This window comes from Dasypus novemcinctus, chromosome X (assembly GCF_030445035.2).
Source record: "Dasypus novemcinctus isolate mDasNov1 chromosome X, mDasNov1.1.hap2, whole genome shotgun sequence".
Taxonomy (NCBI): Eukaryota; Metazoa; Chordata; class Mammalia; order Cingulata; family Dasypodidae; genus Dasypus; species Dasypus novemcinctus.
The window spans coordinates 80781129-80803294 of NC_080704.1; the positions used below are offsets into that span (position 1 = coordinate 80781129).

Consider the following 22166-nt stretch of genomic DNA (forward strand, 5'->3'; position numbering starts at 1 on the left):
ACAAGAATGCAAGTGGACACTGAAGAACACAGAATGACCACAGAGAGCAAACAACAGGGGGGAAGGGGAGAGAAATAAATAAAGATAAATCTTTAAAAAAATTTTAAAAAACAACAATAATGGGATCAACTAACATTGATCGTTGCCTGATATGATACACTGAGGACATATATCACCTCAGTATACCTGCCAAAAAAAGTGCCTGAATCTAATGATGAGGAAACAATCAGACAAGTCCAGATTGAGGGACATTCTGCAAAATAACTGACCTGTATTCTTCAAAACTGTAGTTTAAAGCGTACCAAGGAACTTATGACAACTAAATGTCAATTTGTAATCTTTGATTGCATCCTGGATTGGGGCAGAAAAGGCTATGAAAAATAGCATTGATGACGATTGGGTAATTTTGAATGTGAACTTCCTATCACATAATTGTATCAATATTACTTTTCCTGAATGTAATGATTATACTGCAGTTAAGCATGAGAATGCTTTTATCCTTAGAAGATAGAAATTGAAGTATTTAGGGTTGAAGAGTCATAATATCTACAATGAACTCTCACATGGTTCAGTCAAAAAAAGTGGGGGTGTATATGTATACATATGCTTATATTATATATAGTATATATGTTTGAATGTGTGTGCACATATGTATATGTGAGGGGGAGGAGGAAGCGAGGGAGAAAAGGAGGGACGGAGGAAAGAGAAAGAATCCATGTATGGCACAAAATGTTAACAATAGGTAAGTCTTGAAAAAGGGTATATAGATCTTCACTACTACAATTGTAAATTTCTGTAAGCTTGAGATTTCTCAAAATAAGAATTTAGGGAAAAAAGAAAATAAAACTACCCAGAATTGGATAGTCCCATAATCTTTCTGTTTTAGAGAGTAAGTTTTCTGGTTCATTGGATTTATACGGTCTAGGCAAAGAACCGGGTGGGGAAAAAACATTAAATTCCTTGATCCGCTCTTTTAAACACTAATTGCTCTGAGTAGGATGGGATTATGTTATTGAAGATACACAGGAAAGCACTGTAAGTCTGCCATTTCCATACCTAGCTCCCAATTTCATTTCCTTTCACTAAAGAGTGTGTAGAAACTACTCACCTTGCTCCACCAAAATAGCCATCTTGCATTTTTCGAAGTGCTGCCAGAATAGTTGAATTCAAGGTGGTTCCATCTGCATCTTAAAATGAAGAGCATTTTAAAACAATTTTTGTGGTTTTAACTTTGAAGTGAGGGGAATTTTTCAATTATTCCAAAGCAACATACTGGAGATGATGATACAAATGATCACACTCTTCATTAATCATCCTGTATCTCAACAATTCATCTGAGAGCCAACATTGCAGAGTGGGCAAATGGAAAGGGATGATGACCAACAGACACAGTTCCTCAAAGGCATTATTTTATTTATCATAGTATTCCCAGCACTGATCACAGTGTACACCTAATGACTACTGAATACTGATAATAACAGCAGCAGCAACCATTTGTTGATTGTTATGTGCCAAGCACTATACTAAACCATTTTATATACATTATTTCATAGAATGAACTTTGGTGTGTGTATGTGTACAGGCATACAAAACATCTGGAAGGCTAGGAATTACCTGATTTCACACGAAGGGGATCATACTACACACACTCTTTCATGATGCGCTTTGCTCAACTTGTCACTTATAGTATGAACCATTTTCATGCCAGAACATTTCCATCAACCTTATCCTTTGTAATACCTAGAAATGATTCCATGGCAGACATTTAGACTGCTTTTTTAAAAAATTATGAACAATGCTGTAATGAAGATCATTGTACCTACGTCTTCATGTACTTGTTCTATAATTTTCTTAGGATAAATTCCTACAAGTAGAATTGCTAGGACAAAGGGAACACATACTAAAATAAATTTATAGATACTTCCAAATTGTCCACTAAAAACAGTGTCAGTTATATTTCAACCCCTAGTAAAGAAGGTGACTGCTTCCCCATGCCCTTAATAACATTGGACATTAATAATATTTTTACTCTAGGCTAAAATGATAGGTTAAAAAATGACATTGTTTTAATTTTATTACTGGTAAGATTTTAATTTTATTACTACTAAGACTGAGCATATTTTTGTATTTACTGGCCATTTTTAGTGCTTTTATGAATTGCTTACTCATGTTTTTTCCAGTTTTTTATTTCAGTAGAAAGTCTATCTTTTTTCAACTGACCTTCAAAAGTTCTTTATGTTTTGTAAATATTACCATTTTTGTCCTATGTATGGAAAATACATTCCCCAGTTTATAATTTGTCTGTCAGCCTTGCCCATGGTGCCTTTTCATTGAAAAGATTTTAATTTTCATGTTTTTAAGCCTCACTTCTTTCTTTTTGTGCCTTGCAAAGGACAGATTTCTTTAGCCCAAGATCTTTAAAATATTCTCCCATATTTTCTTCTAATATTTATGTTTAGTTCTTTAATTTATTTAGAATTTACTTGTGCACAAGATGTAAAGTAGGGACTTTAAATGGATTATTTTTCCAAGTGGATTTATTTACCAGTTCATTTTATCCCTCTATTTTCAAATGCTACTTTTATTATTTAACCACTATAGATCAAGTCCATTTTCATTTTTATTTTAATTTTATTTTTTACTAACACATTTTTTAAATTAAAGTTAACGGATCACATAGAACATTACATTAAAAAAACATAAGAGGTTCCCATATAACCCACTCCCCACTCCTCACTCCCATCATTTTTGTAAACTGTATTTTTTTGAAGATACATACATCACAAAAAAAGTTACATTATAAAAAATCATGAGGTTCCCATACACCCCTATCCCCTACCCCACCATTATTGTGGCACACTCATCGCATTCAGCGAACACATTTTGGAGCACTGCTGCACCACGTGGATAATAGTTTACCCTGAGTTCACACTCTCCCCCAGTACATTCAGTGGGTTATGGCAGGATATATAATGTCCAGCATCTAACCCTGCAATATCATTTAGGTCAACTCCAAGTTGCAAAAATGCCTCCTCATCACATCTTCTTCCCTCTCCCTGCCCTCAGAAACTACTGTGGCCACTTTCTCCACATTGATACAATTTTTTCTATTACTAGTCACAATAGTTTTATAGTAAAATATCAGTAAATTCACTCTAATCCATATTATATTCCTCCATCCTGTGGACCCTGGAATGGTGATGTCCACTCCACCTCTAAATCGAGAGGAGGCTTAGATCCCACATTGCTGATGGATGTGATTCTCTTGCATGCAGCTGTAGACTCATCGGTTCCCTGGTGTGGTGGCTGACCATCCTCACCTCCTTGTTAGCTGACCGGGGTAAGTCCAGTGAACTGGTGAGTAGGTGCTGCAACTCTGCTGAGGCTCAGGGCCCAGCTGGCACACGGACAGCTAGAGATTCAAGTCTCCTGAGCACACGCCAACCCTGGTGCCAACCACAGGTTCAGTAATGGTGACTGAAGAGTCCTGCCCAATTTTTAAATGTTTTCTTTTTTTGTCTTTTTAGTTTAGAGATGTAAGATTTCTTTATATATACTGGATATTAGGCCCTTATCACATAAATCAGTCCCAAATATTTTCTGCCATTGAGTAGGATGCCTTTTCACTTTCTTAAAAAACTCCTTTGAAGCACGAACATTTTATTTTTTATTTTGAGGAGGACCCAGCTATCAATTTTTTCTTTCATTGCTTATGCTTTGGATGTAATATTTATGAGATGTAATGTTTATGAAGCCATTTCATGTTTAGAAAAATGACAGAAGAGGCATGCATAGAAAGATCATATCTGAGTCCAACTCCATCATACTAAGGAGCACTAATTCCAAAGTAGGGTCCACCGTCATCACGCTAAGAAGCACTAATTCCAAAGGAGGGCCCACTGGCAAGGCAATGACCTCCAGATCCAACTGTTGTGACTGTAGGACCTGGTGTCTCCATAGCCCTCAGGAGCACCACTACCTGGGGATGTATCTACTTTGGCTGTCTTTGAGATCCAGCTGAGAGGTGCATAGTGTGACCCCTCTGATGACCTCCCGACTCATTTTGAAGTCTCTTAGCCATATAAACTCATTTGTCTTCACCATTTTCCTCTTTTATTCAAGGTCTTTTTCTAGTTGCATCACCAGCAGGTTTGTGGTAGTAATTCCTCAGTGACAGGGAAGCTCATCCCTGGATGTCATGTCCCATGCTGGGGGGAAGGTAATGCATTTATATGATGAGTTTGGCTTAGACAGTGGCCACATTTGAGCAACATGGAGGCTCTCAGGAGGTAACTCTTAGGCACCCTGCAGCTCTAGGCCTAGTTGAAATTTCAAGCACACAGGCTCACAAGCATAGTCATCAGTATCAAGGGCCCATCGTTAGACCATCCTTCTTCACTGGTCTTTGCCCTTGCACTTGGGAGATTGTTGCTGCTCCACTGGGGTGTGTGACAGAGCTTCCTGGAGTGGTAACTCAGCATTCCCTCAGTTATCATGTGAAAGTCTACCCTCTATGTCAATACCCAACCAACATTTGAAAATATCTATATACCCTATATGCATGCCCTGGAGAACTCCCTCCCACCCATGCATCCCCCATCAATGACACCCCACATCAGTGCTCCTCCCCTGCCATAGCTGAACCCGTCTGTGATCCAAAACTTCTTCAAAAATGAAGCATAACATATTGCCAAGTTCAATTAATGGGAAAATGAAATAGTAATGATAGGTTTAAAGATTAGAAATAGAACACATAATAATTCAGAAAAACTAAAATAAAGAAAAAGTAAATTGGCATTTAAAAAAATGAAAAATATCATAAAAATATTTGATATTTTGCTTTTCATCACTGTAACAGGTGTTGCCCTGGATGTACTGTGGCAAGACAATTTCTTCCATTTCTTCCTCAGTGTCTACATCTTTTTCTTTTAATGATGTCTTCAGAAAAGCTTTGGGTCACAGTAAAGTCACATATAGAATATAGGGAACTCACATATACCCAGCATTAAACTCTTTTCCCCCTTCCCCAGCAGTTACCTTTTTACATGTGGATGTTATTTTTGCTGCAACTGATGTACAGATATTGAAACACAGCTACTAACCATGGTTCCATTATGGTTTACATCATGGTTTACATTTTATTGTACACTTTTATAAACTTTTGGTTATATTATGGTTTATATTTCAGACTATACCGCTTTATAAGTTTTTGGTGATATTTAACATGGCCTGTATCCATCATTGCAGGATCATGCAGACACTTCAATTGTTCCCCAGCTACCCCTTCTTCCAACTATTCTATTCTCTCCCCCTTCCCTTAGGGCCCACAATAAAAATCAACCTTCAGTGCTTGAAGGTCAAGATTCATACATACTTGCAACAATGCTGAGGGCTTGACACACTAGTTTGTCCTCCCCCATTGGGAACCACTCATGCTCTTGAGAGACACCCTTCCATCTGTTTGAGAACATCAGGCCTATCCAGGATGGGGACATAACATATCCCCCCTTATTGTATGTGTCTCCATCCACTGATATAACACATGATGACATGATGAGCACTCACACAATCCCTAAAAACCTGCCCCAGGTGCACCCTGTGCCAGATGCCCCTGGTCAAACACCTTAAACCAGTAACCCTTCCTTATTATATTTTATAAAGTGTTTTCTCAACATTGTAGCTTCAACCACATACATGGCAATCTCCAGTATACACTTGCTCCACCCCAACCCTCCTCTCAATTCCTTGGACCATCTGACCCATCCTCCCAACCCCAGCACCACTCAAGCCTGCAAAGCACAACCCAATAGAATTCCTATGCCCCCATCTTATCCCTCAATGCACAACTACTTACATCCACTTTATCACAGATTTTGCCCATGTGGGCATTGACTCACAACCTTCCTCTCCCCTGCCATTTCCTGTAAGCCTATCTTCCGGTCTCTAGCTCTCAGAGACAGCTTGATCTGCTTAAGTCATATCAGAGAGGTCCTGTAGGATTTGTCCTTCAATGCCTGGCTTGCTTCACTCAACATAAGGTCCTTGAGATTCATCCATGTTATCCCATGTGTTAGTACTATATTTCTTCTTAGAGCTGAGGAGTATTCCACTGTATGTATAAACCACATTTTGTTTATCCATTCATCTGTTGATGGGCATTTGGATTGATTACAACTTTTGGCAATAGTGAACAGTGCTACTATGAACATTGGTGGGCATATATCGGTTTGTGTCCTTGTTTTCAGTTCTACTGGGTTTATACACAGCAGTGGAATTGCTGGGTCATATGGCAAATCTACAGCTAGTTTTTTGAGGAATTGCCAAGCTGTGCTCCACAATGGCTGAATCCTTCTACATTCCCACCAGCAGTGGATGAGAGTTCCCACTCCTACACATCCTCTCCAACAACTGTAGTCCCTTAGTTTTTTAATAGCCACCATTCTAATGGGTGTAAGATGGTGTCTCATTGCAGTTTTGATTTTCATTTCCCTAATAGTTAGTGATGTTGAACATCTTTTCATGTGCTTTTTGCCCATTCATATTACTTCTTTGGAGAAGTGTCTGTTCAAATCTCTTGCCAATTTTTAAAAAATGTGTTGTTTGTCTTTTTATATTTGAGATATAGGATTTTTTATATATGCTGGATATTAGTTTTCTTTCAGATATATGGTTACCAAATATTTTCTCCCATTGGGTAGGCTCTCTTTTCACTTTCTTGATAAACACCTCTGAGATGCAAAAGGCTTTGATTTAGAGGAGGTCCCATTTGTCTATATATATATATATTTTTGCATGATTCCATTGTAAATAGGCCTTTTTATTAGAAAAGTTGTCGATTTACAGAACCTACATGCAGAATATGCAGAATTCCCATGTCTCCCCTCTCCGATACACAATTTCTTCTATTATTAATATATTCATTAGTGTGGTACAATTGTTACAACTGATGAAATAATATAATCATTATACTATTAATCACAGTCCACACTGTACATTATGGTTCACAGTTGGCATTGTATATGTCTATATTTTCTTTTGCTGCTCGTGCTTTGGCATGTGAACTTCATGAAGCCATTTGCTATTACAAGGTCCTGTAGATGATTCCCTCTATTGTCTTCCAAAGTCTTTATGGTCTTGGCGCTTATATTTAGGTCTTTGATCCATCTTGAGTTGATTTTTGTATAAGGTGTGCGATAGTAATCCTCTCTCATTCTTTTGCACATGGACATCCAATTCTCCAAGCACCATTTTTTTTTAAGATTTATTTTTTATTTATTCCCCCCTCCCCCCAAGTCTTCTGCTCTCTGTGTCCATTTGCTGTGTGTTCTGTGACCACTCTGTCATTATCAGTGGCACCGGGAACCTGTGTTTCTTTTTTGTGCGTCATCTTGTTGTGTCAGCTCTCTGTGTGTGTGGCACCATTCTTGGGCAGGCTGCACTTTCTTTCGTGCTGGGCAGCTCTCCTTACAGGGTGCACTCCTTGCACGTGGGGCTCCCCTGTGCGGGGAACACGCCTGCATGGCACAGCACTCCTTGAACGCATCAGCAGTGAGCATGGGCCAGCTCTCCACACGGGTCGAGGCCTGGGGTTTGAACCACAGACCTTCCATGTGGTAGGTGGATGCCCTATCCATTGGGCCAAGTCCACTTCCCAAGCACCATTTGTTGAAGAGGCCATTCTTTCCTAGTTGAGTGGGCTTTGTGGCCTTGTGAAATATCAGATAACTGTGTATGTGAGGATCTATATCAGAACTTTCAATTCGGTTCTACTGGTCAGTATGTCTATCCTTGAGTCAATAGCATGCTATTTTGACCACTATAGCTTTGTAGTACATTTTAAAGTCAGGTATTCCTCCAATTTCATTTTTCTTTTTCAATATGTTCTTGGCTATTCATGGCCTATTTCCCTGCCAAATAAAATTCATAATTAGTTATTTCAGTTCAGTAAAAAATTCTGTTGATTTTTATTGGGGTTGCATTAAATCTGTAGATAAGTTTGGGTAGGAAAGGCATCTTAATGATATTTAGTCTTTCTATCCATGAGCAAGGTATATTCTGTGTATAAGTCTTTTCTGTGTATAAGTCTTTTATATCTTTAGTTAAATTTATTACTAGGAATTTGATTTTTTAATTTACAATTGTAAAATGTATTTTTTCTTAATTTCCTCCTCAGATTGCTCATTATTGGTGTACAGAAATCATTTTTGTGCATTGATTTTATAACTTGTGACTTTACTGAAATCATTTATAAATTCTAGAAGATTTGTTGTAGATTTCTCAGGGTTTTTTAAGTATAGGATCATGTCTGCAAACAGTGAAATTTTGACTTCTTCCATTCCAATTTGGATGCCCTTTATATCTGTTTCTTGCCTCAGTGCTCGAGCAAGTACTTCTAACACAATGTTAAAGAGAAGGGATGTTAGTGGGTTCCTTGTCTTGTTCCTGATCTTAGAGGGAAAGATTTAAGATTTCACCATTGTAAATGATGTTAGCTATGGGTTTTTCATATATACCCTTTATCATGTTTACAAAGTTTCCTTCCATTCCTATCTTCTGCATTGTTTTTATCAAGAAATTGTCCTGTAATTTTCAAATGCTTTTTCTGCATCTATAGATAGGATCATGTGATTTTCTTCCCTTCAATCTGTTTATGTGGTCTATTAAAATGATGCATTTTCTTATGTTGAAGCATCCCGGCATACCAGGGATGAAACCCACTTGGTCATGGTGTATAACTCACTTGATGTGTTGTCGAATACGATTAGCAAGTATTTTGTTGAAGATTTTATAATCTAGGTTCATTAGATAGTTTGTTAAGTAATTTTCCTTTCTTGTGGTGTCTTTGTTTGGCTTTGGTGTTAGGGTAATGTTGGCATCATAGAATGAGTTAGGCAATGTTCCTTCTATTTTGATTTTTTGGAAGTGTTTAAGCTTAATTGGTGTTAGTTCTTTACAGAATGTTTGGTAGAATTTACCTGTGACACTGTCTGGCCTGGGGCTCTTCTTATTTGGGGGGGGGGGGTGTTTAAAGGCTTATTCTATCTCTTTACTTATGATTGATTTGTTGATATCATCAATTTCTTCTTCTTTCAATGTAGGCTGCTTATGTGTTTCTAGGAATTTGCGCATTTCCTCTAAATTATCCTGCTTGTTGGCATATAGTTTTTCAAAGTATCCTCTTAGGATAGTCTTTATTTCTGTGGGGTCAGTGGTGATATTCCATTTTCCATTCTTTATTTTGTTATTTCCAACTTCTCTCTTCTTTTCTTTCATAGTCTAGCTAAGAGTTTGTCAATTTTACTGATCTTCTCAAAAAACTAGTTCTTCGTTTTGTTTATATTTTCTATTGCTTTCTTATTTTATTTTATTTTTATATATTTATTTTTTAAGATTTATTTTTTATTTATTTCTCTCCCCTTCCCCCACCCCAGTTGTCTGCTCTCTGTGTCCATTCACTGTGTGTTCTTCTGTGACTGCTTCTATCCTTATCAGTGGCACCGGGAATCTGTGTTTCTTTTTGTTGTGTCATCTTTTTGTGTCAGCTCTCCATGTGTGCAGCGACATTCTTGGGCAGGTTGCACTTTCTTTCACGCTGGGCGGCTCTCCTTACAGGGCGCACTCCTTGTGCATGGGGCTCCCCTATGCAGGAAACACCCCTGCATGGCACAGCACTCCTTGCATACATCAGCACTGCACATGGGCCAGCTCCACATGGGTCAGGGAGGCCCAGGATTTGAACTGCGGACCTTCCATGTGCAATGCTAATCCACTGGGCCAAGTTCGCTTCCCAAGCTTTCTTATTTTATATTTTATTTAGTACTGCTCTCATCTTTGTCATTTCTTTCTTTTTTTCTTTCTTCTTCCTTTGTGGTTAGTTTGTTGTTTTTTGTAATTAATTTTTCCATATGTGCAGTCGGGACTTCAAGTTTAGCTCTTTCTTCTTTTTTGATGTATGAATTTATGGCTATGAATATTTCTCTCAGTACAGCTTTTGCTGCACTGCATACAGTTTGATATGCTGTGTTGTCATTTTCATTAGTTTAAAGGTATTTACAGATTTATTTGGAGATTTCCTCCTTGACCCACTGTTTTTCTAAGAGTATGTTGCTTAGAAACCTTCAAACTGTCCTCCAGTATGGCTGGATACTTCTGCATTCCCACCAGCAGTGGATGAGTGTTCCCATTCCTCCACATCCTCTCTAACACTTGTAGTCTTCTGTTCTTTTGATAGCCGCCAGTCTTATTTGAGTAAGATGTTATCTCATTGAAGTTTTGAAATGCATTTCCCTAATAGCTAGTGATTTTGACCATTTTTTCATGTGGTTTTTAGCCATTTCTATTTCTTCTTTAAAGAAGTGTCTTTTAAAACCTTTTACTCATTTTAAAAATGTGTTGTTTTTCTTTTTCTTTTTGAGATATTGGAGTTCTTTATATATGCAGGATATTAGTCTCCTATCAGATATATGGTTACCAAATACTTTCCCACATTGGGTAAACTATTTTTTCACTTTCTTGACAAATTTCTTTGAGGTGCAAAAAGCTTTAATTTTGAGGAGGTCCCATTTATCTCTTTGTTCTTTTGCTGCTCGTGCTTTGGGTGTGAAGCTCATGAAGCTAAGCCATTTCCTATGAAAAGGTCCTGTAGGTGCTTCCCTACAGGTCTTTATGGCTCTTACATTTAGGTCTTTGATCCATCTTGAATTGAGTTTTGTATAAGGTGTGAGATGGTAATCTTCTTTCATTCTTTTGCATATGGATATCCAATCTTCAGGAACCATTTGTTGAAGAGGCCATTCTCTCCCAGTTGAGTGGGCTTGGCGACATTGTTGAAAATCAGATGACTGTATATATGAGGATCTATATCAGAACTCTCAATCTGGTTCCATTGGTCAGTGTGTCTAGACTTATGCCAATACCATGCCATTTTCACTACTGTAGCTTTGTAGTATATTTTGATGTTAGGTAGTGTGATTCCTGCAATTTCATTTTTCTTTTTCAATATAAATTTGGCTATAAGGGGACTCTTTCCTTTTGAAATAAATTTCATAGTTAGTTTTTCAAGTTCATTAAAAAATGCTGTGTTGATATTTTAAAATGAAAGTTAAGAGATCACAAGGAATGTTACATTAAAAAACATTTAAAAAACATGAGATTCCCATACAACCCACTCCACACCCCATCACATCATTTCTGTAAATTTTATTTTTTGAAGATATATACATCACAAAAAATGTTACTTTAAAAAATATGAGGTTCCTGTATACCCCCCCACCCCATTCCTCCCACACCAACAACCTCCCTCATCATTGTGGCACACTCATTGCACTTGGTGAACACATTTTGGGGCACTGCTGCACTACACAGATAATAGTTTACACTACAGTTTGCACTCTCCCCCATTACATTCAGTGGGTTATGGCAGGACATATAAAGTCAAGCATCTGACCCTGCAATATCATTTAGGACAACTCAAAATCCCAAAAATGTCCCCATATCACATCTCTTCTACCCTCTCCCTGACCTCAGCAACTACTGTGGCCGCTTTCTCCACCTCGATGCTAAAATTTCTTCTATTACTCATCACAATAGTTTTATAGTAGAATATCTGTAAGTCCACACTAGTCCATATTTTATTCCTCCATTCTGTAGACCCTGGGATGGTGATGCTCTCTCCACCTCTAGATAAAGAAGGGACTTAGATTCCACATGGATGATTGATGCAATTCCTCTGCTTACAGTTGTAGGCACTCTTGATTCCCTGATGTGATGGTTGACCATCTTCACGTCCCTGTTAGCTGATCTGGGTAAGACCATGAAGCAGAGAGAAGGAGTTGTCACTCTGCTGAGGCTCAGGGCCCAGCAGGCACATGGGCAGTCCAGAGGTTCAAGTCTCATGAGTATGGACCATCCCTAGCGTCAACCACAGGTTCAGTAAAAGTGACAGAAGAAGGATGTGTAGAAAAGTCACATCTCAGTCCAGCTCCATCACACTCAGGAGAACAAATTCCAATGTAGGGCCCTCTGACAAGGCAGAGAGCTCCAAAACCATCTGCCATGACTGTATACCCTGTGGATCTCTGGGGCCTTCAAGAGAACCAGTACCTAGGGTTGTATCTACTTTGGCTTTTTCTGGGGTCATGCTGAGGTGTGCATAAGCACGACCCCTCTGATGCCCTCCTGACTCTTTCTGGAAGACTCTTAGCCATATCGACTCACTTGTCTGTGCCATTTCCCCCCTTTATTCAAGGTCAAAGATCAATATTTAACACTTGCTCGAACATATAGGCTGAGATATTCTGCTGGTCTGAGTTGACCCTTTTATTTGAGGTCTCTTTCTAGTTGCTTCTCCAGTTGGTGATTGGTAGTAATCCCTTGGCACCAGGGAGGCTCAACCCCATGAGTCATGTTCTATGTTGGGGGGAAGGTAATGCATTTACATACTAAGTTTGGCTTACAGAGTGGCCACATTTGAGCAACATGGAGGCTCTCAGGAAGTAACTCTTAGGCACCCTACAGCTCTAGATCTAGTTCATATTTCAGGCACACAGGCTCCTAAGCATAGTCATCAGTATCAAGGGCTCATTATTGGACCATCCTTCCTTGTTAATTTTTGCCATTGTACTTGGGGGATTATTGTTGTTCCATTGGGGAATGTGACAGCTCCCCTGGGCGGGAACTCAGCACTCCCTCAGTTGACGTTTGTAACTGTAACTACTATAAAAATACTCAACATATACCCTAACATATTTATGTTCCATATGTACATGCCCTGGAGAACTTCCCCCCACCCATGTACCCCCCATCAATAACATTCCACACAAGAGTTCCTCCCCTGCCATAGTTGAACCTCACTGTTGTCCAAAACTTCTTCAACAATGAATCTTAATATATTGCCAAATCCAATTAATAGGAAATTGAAATACAGTAATGGATTTAAAGTTTACAAATAAAATACATAGTAATTTAGAAATATTAAAATCAAGTAAAAATAAATTGGTGTATTAATAAAATGAAAAATATTATAAAGCTTTGTTTCTATGTGTTGATTTTTATTGAGATTGCATTGAATCTGTAGAACAGTTTTAGTAGGATATTCATCTTAATGATATTTAGTCTTCCTATCCATGAACAGGGAATATTCTTCCATTTATTTAAGTCTTCTTCGATTTCCTTGAACAGTGTTTTGCAGTTCTCTGTATATGTCTTTTACATCTTTAAATTAATTTCCTAGGTATTTGATTTTTTTATTTACTACTGTAAATGGTATTTGTTTCTTGATTTCCTCCTCAGATTGATCATCATTGGTGTACAGAAATGCTACTGATTTATGTGAATTGATCTTATAACCTATGAATTTAACGAAATCATTTATAAGTTTGAGAAGCTTTGTTGTAAACTTCTCAGGGATTTCCATGTACAGGATCATGACATTTGCAAATAGTGAAATTCTGACTTCTTCCTTTCCAATTTGAATGCCTTTTATATCTGTTTCTTGCCTCAGTGCTCGGGCAAGTACTTCTAACACAATGCTAAAGAGAAGAGATGATAGTGGGCATCCTTTTCTTGTTCCTGAATTTAGAGGGAAAGATTTTAGGATTTCACCAATGTAAGTGATGTTGGCTGTGAGTTTTCATATGTACCCTTTATTATGTTCAGAAAGTTTCCTTCTATTACTATGTTTTGCAGTGTTCTTATCAAGAAAGGGTGCTACATTTTGTCAAATGCTTTTTCTGCATCTATAGATAGGATCATGTGATTTTTTCCTTCAGTCTGTTCATGTGATGTATTACATTAATTGATTTTCTTATGTTGAAACATGCTTGCACACCAGGAATGAAGCCCACTTGGTCATGGTGTATAACTTGTTTGTGTTGTTGAATATGACTAGCAAGTATTTTGTTGAGGATTTTCACGACAAGGTTCATTAGAGAGATCGGTCTGTAATATTCCTTTACTGTGGTGTCTTTGGCTTTGGTTTTAGGGTAATGTTTGGCATCATAGAATGAGTTAGACAATGTTCCTTCTAGTTCAATTTTTTCATAGAGTTTAAGCAATACTGGTGTTAGTTCTTTCCAGAGTGTTTGGTAGAATTCACCTGTGAAGCCATCTTGACTAGGGGTCTTCTTAGTTGGGAGGTTTTTAATGACTGATTATATCTCTTTACTTGAGATTTTTTTGTTGAGTACATCAGTTTCTTCTGTCATCAATGTGGGTTGCTTATGTGTTTCTAGGAATTTGTCCATTTCCACTAAATTGTCCTTCTTGTTGGAATATAATTTTTCAAAATACCTTATGATAGTCTTTATTTCTGTGGGGTCAATGGTGATGTCTCCATTCTCATTTCTTATTTTGTGTATTTGCATCTTCTCTATTTTTTCTTTGTTAGTCTAGCTAAGGGTTTGTCAATTTTATTGATCTTCTCAAAGAACCATTTCTTTATTTTATTTTTTCTAGCCCTTTCTTATTTTCTATTTTATTTAGTACTGCTCTGATCTTTGTTAGTTCTTTATTTCTTCTTCCTTTGGGGTTAGTTTGTTGTTTTTTTTACTAATTCTGCCAAGTGTGCATTTAGGTCTTCAATTTTAGCTCTTTCTTCTTTTTTGACATATGCATTTACGGCTATGAATTTCCCTCTAAGTACAGCTTTTGCTGTATCCCATAAATTTTGACATGTTGTGTAGTCATTTTCAATATTTTCAAGGTAGTTACTGATTTCTTTTGTGATTTCCTCCTTGACCCACAGTTTGTCTAAGAGTGTGTTGTTAACTTCCATATCTTTCTGCCTAATCTGGGTCTCTGATTTCCAGCTTCATTCCAGTGTGGTCAGATAAATTATTTTGTATGATTTCAGTCTTTCTGAATTCATGGAGACTTTCTCTGTGTCTTAGCATGTGGTGTATCTTGGAGAATGATTCATGTGCACTTGAGAAGAATATGTATCCTGCTCTTTTGGGGTATAATGTTCTGCATAGTCTATTAGGTCCAAATCCTCTAATATAATATTCAATGTCTTTGTTTCTTTATTGATCTTCTGTTGAGATGTTCTGTCTAATGTTGATAATGGTGTAATGAAGTCTCCACTATAATTGTCGAGGCATCTATTTCTTCATTAATTTTTCCAGTTTTTGCAACACATATTTTGAGGCACCCTGATTAGGTGCATACATGTTTATGATTGTTCTTTCTTCTTGAAAGATTACCCCATTTACTACTATGTAGAGTCCATATTTGTCTCTCACAATTGTTTTGCATTTAAATTCTATTTTTTCCCGATACTAGTATAGCTACTCCTGCCCTTTTTGGTCATAGTTTGCTTGTAAGACTGTTTTTCAGCCGTTCACTTTCAACCTCCTTGAATCGTTGGATCTAAGGTGGGTTTCTTGTGGACAGCATATAGATGAGTCATATTTCCTTATCCATTCTGCCAATCTGTGTTCCTTGAGATGTGTGTTTAATCTATTAACATTCAGTGTTATTACTCTCAATGAATTACTTACATTAGCCATATTTACTTTGGATTTATGTATGTCATATGTTTCTTTTATTTCTATTTTTGTCTTTTTAGATGTTCTTGCACTCTTCTCCAGCTCTTTCTCTCCTGTTTTTTACCTTTTCCTCCTGCAGAACTTCCTTTAGTATTTCTTGAATGGCAGGTTTCTTACTGGCATACTCTCTTAGTTTCTGTTTGTTTTTGAATATTTTGAACTCTGTCATTTTTGAATATCAGCCTTGCTGTACAGAGTACCTTGGTTGCAAATTTCCTTCTTTTAGTACCTTGACTATGCCATACCACTGCCTTCTTGCCTCCATGGTTTCAGATGAGAGATCAGCACTTAATCTTATGGAGCCTCCCTTGTATGTGATGGTTCTCTTTTCTCTTGCTGCCTTCAGTATTTTCTCTTTGTCTTGAGCATTGGATAATTTGACAAGTATATGTCTTGGGGTAGGCTTGTGGGATTTATACTGTTTGGAGTTCATTGCACTTCCTGCACATGTACTTCGATCTCCCTCAATTGGTTTGGGAATTTTTCAAACTTTATTTCTTCCAACACCCTTTGTTCCCTTTTCCTTCTCCTCTCCTTCTGGAATGCCTATAATGCATATGTTTCTGCGTTTTGTGTTGTCATTCAAATCCCTAAGTCCCTGCTGGACTTTTTCTATCTTTTTATCTATGAATTCTACTATCTGTTTGATTTCAGATGTACTGTCTTCCACATCACTAATTCTTTCCTCTGCCTTTTCAAATCTGCTGTTATTTCCTTAATTTTTTTGGATTGTGCCATTCATCACCATCATATCCATTATCTTTTTGGGTATGTTTAAAATTTCTTCAGTATGCTCTCCAATTGTTTTCTTAATATCCTTAATATCTTCCTTCACTTCATTAAGTTGGCCCATGATATTTGTTTGGAGAGCTTTAATTAGTTGTTTGATGTTGTGCTCCTATTCATGGTTTTTAGTTTTTTCATCAGATTTGGCCATATCTTCCTTATTATTGGTATGGTTTGTAATTTTCTGTTGCTGTCTGGTCATCATTTTTAAAAAAGATTTATTTTTTATTTATTTCTCTCCCCTTCCCCCACCACCCCTTTTTCTGCCCTCTGTGTCCATTCCCTGTGCATTCTTCTTTGTCTGCTTGCATTCTTGTCAGTGGCACTGGGAATCTGCCTCTTTTTGTTGCATTATCTTGCTGTGTCAAATTTCTGTGTGTGCGGCGCCACTCCTGCGCTGGATATGCTTTTTTTGCATGGGGTGGCTTTCCTTGAGGGGTGCACTCCTTGAGCCCCTCATTCCCTTACGTGGGAGACACCCCTGCGTGGCATGGCACTCTTTGCACAGATCAGCACTGTGCACGGGCCAGCTAAACACATGGGTGAAGGTCAGGAGGCCCTGGGTTTGAACCCTGGACCTCCTATGTGGTAGGTGGATGCTCTACCAGTTAAGCCAAATCCACTTCCCTGTCTGGTCATCATTTTATCTTGGTGGGTTTTTTCAGTTGATTAGCTTCTCTGTCTAGTCTTGGGCTTTATTTAGGTGTTGCTTTTGTGTGTGTGTGAAGTTTTGTGAAGTTTTCTCTTTGACACTTTGTTCTTCTTATTCTATTTTCTTGTTGTCTACATTCCCTTGAAGGAAAAAATTTGGGCCAGGGAAAGTAAAAGAGGTATGAAAAGAAAAAGTATAATACTAGTACTGATAACAAATGCTAGCGGAAGAACTATTTAAGACCTAGGAGAATGAATATTAAACTCATGTAAGCAGTGTACAGTTGTAGGAATAAAAAAGTGGAGTACCTACAATGAAATGGGAAACTGAATATGGAGAAGAATATAGTATGAATTAAAAGGCCAGCATGATCAGGAGAGAGAGAAACAGAAAAGAAAGTACAATAAAATAAAGAGTTAATAAAAGATGGAAAACAGAATAGAAGTGTTAGAAATAAAAAGCCAGAAAAGTTGGGGGTTAAACATGAGAGGTGGAATGCAAGAGCAACAAAGAAGGTGGAAGATAGAAAGATGGAGGAAGGAAAAGAGAAAGCATTGGTACCCAAAACCAGTGTAGACAGAAAAGAGGAAATTGAGGATGAGGAAGCACAGCAAAGAAGAAACAAGCCAGCAGCACCTAAAAAAAAAAAAAAAAAAGAAAAGAAAAAAAAAGGGTGTGGTGATAGAAAGGAAAGACAAGAAAACCACAACAAAAAAAACAGACAAGCCCTCAAGCAAGGCATCAACCGAACATTAGGAAAAACAGACTTTCTTGTTATGCCCCTGTGGAGCTTGTCAGGCTGCTGACATGAATCAATTACCCTGCAGCTTTCTCACTGCAGATTTTGAAGTGGGTTTTAGTGAGCAAAGAAAGTTGAATTATATAACAAAAGTAATCTTTTTTTTTTTTTCAGGAAAAAAAGTGACCCAATGGAAGCTAATACAAGGATAATGTCTATGTTTTCCCTGTCTCAAAGTACCAGCTAGAAGTTTAATACACTAGTGGGTTACTACTCTAAGAGGAGCCAGGAACTGAACCAGAGACCTTGCACATTCAAGGCTGAAACTCCTCACTGAGCCAAACCCTCCTTCTGGGTTGATCTGCTCCTCAAAAAGAGTCCCCTTCCTGGGGCAGGATCAACTTTTTGCAATTGAATAAACTTATCTCTTTCTCCCTTCCTCACTTCGCTCTCTCCCAGGGCAGCAGGAAGCCTGTATGAGAACTCCCCTCTGAGTTTCAAATGGGACCTTGGTGAACCAAATCGCCATAGAAAATAATGACAGAGAACCCACACCTTGCTGGGAGCCCTAAATATGTTCTTGGAAGCCTACACAGCACTTCCTACTGTCCCTTTCCCTTAGGTGTGTTGCACAGGATTCATTAATTGCCTGACTCCACCTTTTCCCAGACACATATTTTCCCTATCCCAGGGCAGTTAGGTAAATCATGTTGCCTCAGCAGATTTGCCTCCCACCTCTTCCTAGTTTCTCCTCAAGCCATCTGGTATGTGCCTCAAAGTTCAAAAAGGGGGGTCCAGACCATTGAACCCACATTTATTGGGCCCCTCTGCACCCTTCACCAGAACCCTCCCACTCTTAGAGTTTGTCCAAGACTAGTGGGCTCTGGGAACGCCGGGTTTGGGGAACATGGGTTAGGGGAACATGGGTTTGGGGAATGCAGAGTTCAAGGATCATAGGTTCGGGGAAAGCAGGGTTCAGGGAATGCTGCCTTGTGACTGGCAGTGGTCAGAGAATGTCATGGCTACCTGCCTTAAGGGTGGGGCTTAGCCTTCCCACAGCTCCAGCCACATGCACCAGAAACCCATGATTTTACCTTGAGCAATCACTCTTTGTTTCACTCTCTCCAGATTGATGTCCAGAAGCCTCCTGCTTTGTGGGTTCCCAAAATATCTCACTCAGGCAGGTTTTTTCCCCACTCAGCCATTTTTTTTGTAGGAGAGATGATGTAGGTGTACTTACTCTGACAACATCTTGCCCCACCTCCTGATTAACTGATTTTTGACAAGGATGCCAAGACCATTCGATGGGGAAGGAACTGTCTTTTTGACAAATGGTACTGGAACAATTAGATGTAAAAGAATGAAATTGGACCCTTACCTTACCATATAAAAGAATAATTCAAAGTGGATCAAATACCCAAATGTAAGAGAAAAAACTATGCAACTCTTAGAAGAAAATATATGGGTAAATTTCATGACCTTTGATTTAACAAAGAATTTTTACATATGGCACCAAAAGGACAAGCAACAAAAGAAAAAATAGATAAAGTGTACTTCATCGAAATTTAAAACTTTTTTCTTCAAAGGACACCAACAAGAAAGTGAAAAGACAACCGAGAGGGAAGCAACAAAGATAGCAGCACAATAAGGGACTCCAAGCAGCTAATCCTAGACAGCAGTTAGGTTATCACACAGAGTTATCTAAAGCACCTGTTTGGTGGGGCGTAGGAGACCAGAGGAGCATCTTTCAATATACATGAAAGAATGGAAGGAGGAGACTGCTCATATACAGTGAAGATTCATGAATAGAGCACTCCATGCAGCAGAGGCCCATGCTCACCCTCCACTGATGGCACAAGCAACTTCAGAAGCAATTCTGTGCCTGGAGTTGGAAGCTCCGTTTCTCAAAAATGGGGGAGGAAGAGATGGTCTGGCAGTGACTTCAGGTATTGATTAGTAAATTTGGCTTGATAAAGTATAATCCTAAGAACAGCTAATGTTTGAGCCTGTTCAAGTTGGAAAGAGGCCAGTAGCTGCCATTTTACTCCACCCCTGACTTAAGGGGGCGGGGAGCTCACAGAAAATAATATTGATGGTAGGGATTGGCTTCTTTGCACCAAGACTGGATTACAGCCCTAGCGTAGGCTCCAGCCCCACCTTTGACAGGGTGGAAGCTGGAGGGACATGCATCAGCCTCTCTGGGCAACTGCAGGTGCATTTGGACAGCACAGACTGGATCGTGTGACATCAGGGTTTCATCCCCGACCCCCAAGAGGATAGGAGGGGACTGTGTTTCCTCAGCCTCTTTGCACAACTGCAGGTGTTTTTGACCTGCACAGATTGGGTTGGTGAGTGACTGGGGCTCTACCCTCATGCCCCACCCTACAGGATAGGAGGGGGCTGGTGTTTCCTCAGACTCTCTGGGCAAATGCAGGTGCTTTTGGCCGGCCCAAACTGGACTGTTGGACATCAGTGGTTCCACTCCCACCTCCAAAAGGACAACAGGGGTGTGGTGTTTTCCCAGGCTTTCTGGGAACATGCAGGTGCATTTGACCCACATAGACTGGTTTGTTGAGCACCTTCATTTCCATTACCACCTCCCCCACAGGACAGAAAGGGACTGGTGTTTCATCAGCCTCTCTGGGCAACTGCAGGTGCTTTCAGCCTACATGGACTGGATTCTTGGACACCTGTGGCTCTATCCCTGCTCCCCCACAGGAGAGGAGGGGAGCTGTGTTTCCTCATCCTCTCTGAGCAACTGCAGGTGCTTTTGCCCACCAGATTACTGTTACTCTTGAAGTTCTTCTTAGTATAGGCCAATTTGCCAATCCTCAGGCTCAGGGTCAGGCTCAAGCAGATCAGGGGTTGTTTATTCAATGTTCTGAAATCACTCAAAAGGCATGGAAGGCTGTGCCAAAAGGTAAATGCCCTAAGAAATCTTTTGCTTCCATTAGACAGGGTGCCCACAAACCTTATATGGATTTTATAGATCAGCTTAAAGAGGCTATTGATAGGCAAACAGACAATACTCAGGCTGCTGAGACATTATTTATGCAGCTAGCTTATGAAAATGCTAATGCTGATTGTCAACAGGTCTGTTACCTTTCAAATCCACTGTAGTTGCCATAGGAGATTATCTGAAGGCTTGTCAAAATGTGGGTACTGAGATCCATAAAGCAAAAGTTCTTGCCACTCTTATTAGTGCCAATGTAACTTGTTTTAAATGTGTAAAAAGAAGACATGTTCAGAGGAATTGTACTGTTAAAAGTTCTTCTCTCTCTGAACGCTTTCCCACTCATCTGTCATAAATGTAAAAAGGAAAGCATTGGGATAACCAATGCAAATCCCAATTTGACAGTCAAGGGTGACTCCTATCAGGAAATGCCTGGAGGAGTGGGGCTCCTGCTGTTCCCAAAACATACCAGGGCAAACCTCAGGTATTTTGGGAAATGCCCGATCTCCAATCTCTGACCTTAAAGCAAGCACCCAAGGAAGTGCCAGATTTGACTATTGCTCTACACAAGAAATAATTTTGAAGAAACAAAATAAGATTGAGTTGGTTCCTACAGGTGTCTGGGGCCCTATACCCAAAAAATACTTTCTGTCTTCCTGTAGGATGATCCAGTGCTACTATTAATGGGCTCACTGTCCACCCTGCTGTTATTGATAATGATTCTACAGGAGACATAAAAATTATGCTTAGTTCCAATGTGTTTCAAATTGTTCCAAAAGGGCAGCGTATTGTGCAACTTTTGCTGCTTCCTATGCCTCCTATCAAATCAGAATCTAAGGATCGAGCTGGGGGCTCTGGCTGTACCACTGTTAAAATTCTGAACTCAGGCCTACAGCAGAATAAACCTATGCAATATCCATAAATGGAATAGAGTTTCCTGGGCTGGTTGACATGGGAGCTGATGTATCAGTTATTTCAGAGTTCTTTTGGCCGTCTGCCTGGCCTAAAGAATCCTGCTCCTTTCCTTTGCAAGGAATCGAAGGCTCAACAACTACCCAGCACAGTTTTATGCTATTATAAGTAACTGGGCCAGAGGGACAGCAGGGACATTTTCAACCTTATATTGTTCCCATCCCTATTAATTTGTGGGGAAGAGACTTACTAGACCAATGGAAAGCCAAAATCACCGTTCTGCATTTTTAATAATGGTCACTGATCATTTGGCTCCTCTACCCTTTACATGGATCTCTAACAAACCTGTATGAGTTGATCAGTGGCCTTTATCAGAAGAGAAACTTTATCAGGCACATTAACTGGTCAAAGAAAAATTAGCCCTTTCTCACCTAGAGGTGTCCCACAGTTCCTGGAACATTCCTATTTTTGTTATTCCAAAGAAATCTGGAAAATGGATACTTATTCATGATCTTAGACAAATTAACCCTACTTTGATACCCAAATATTGGCCTCTAATTATTATTGACTTGAAAGATT

At 39.0% G+C, this 22166-nt stretch overlaps 1 protein-coding gene across 16 annotated transcripts in view; it reads right to left on the minus strand.

The window, feature by feature from the left end:
* The window catches only part of PHKA1 (phosphorylase kinase regulatory subunit alpha 1), a 205572-nt gene that overhangs the window by 81290 nt on the left and 102116 nt on the right, over positions 1 to 22166 (minus strand). For all 16 annotated transcript variants that reach the window (XM_058292339.2, XM_058292345.1, XM_058292352.2 and 13 more), the window contains one exon: positions 1109 to 1187. In XM_058292339.2, the coding sequence (XP_058148322.1) occupies positions 1109 to 1187 (79 nt within the window). The remainder of the gene's footprint in view (positions 1 to 1108; positions 1188 to 22166) is intronic.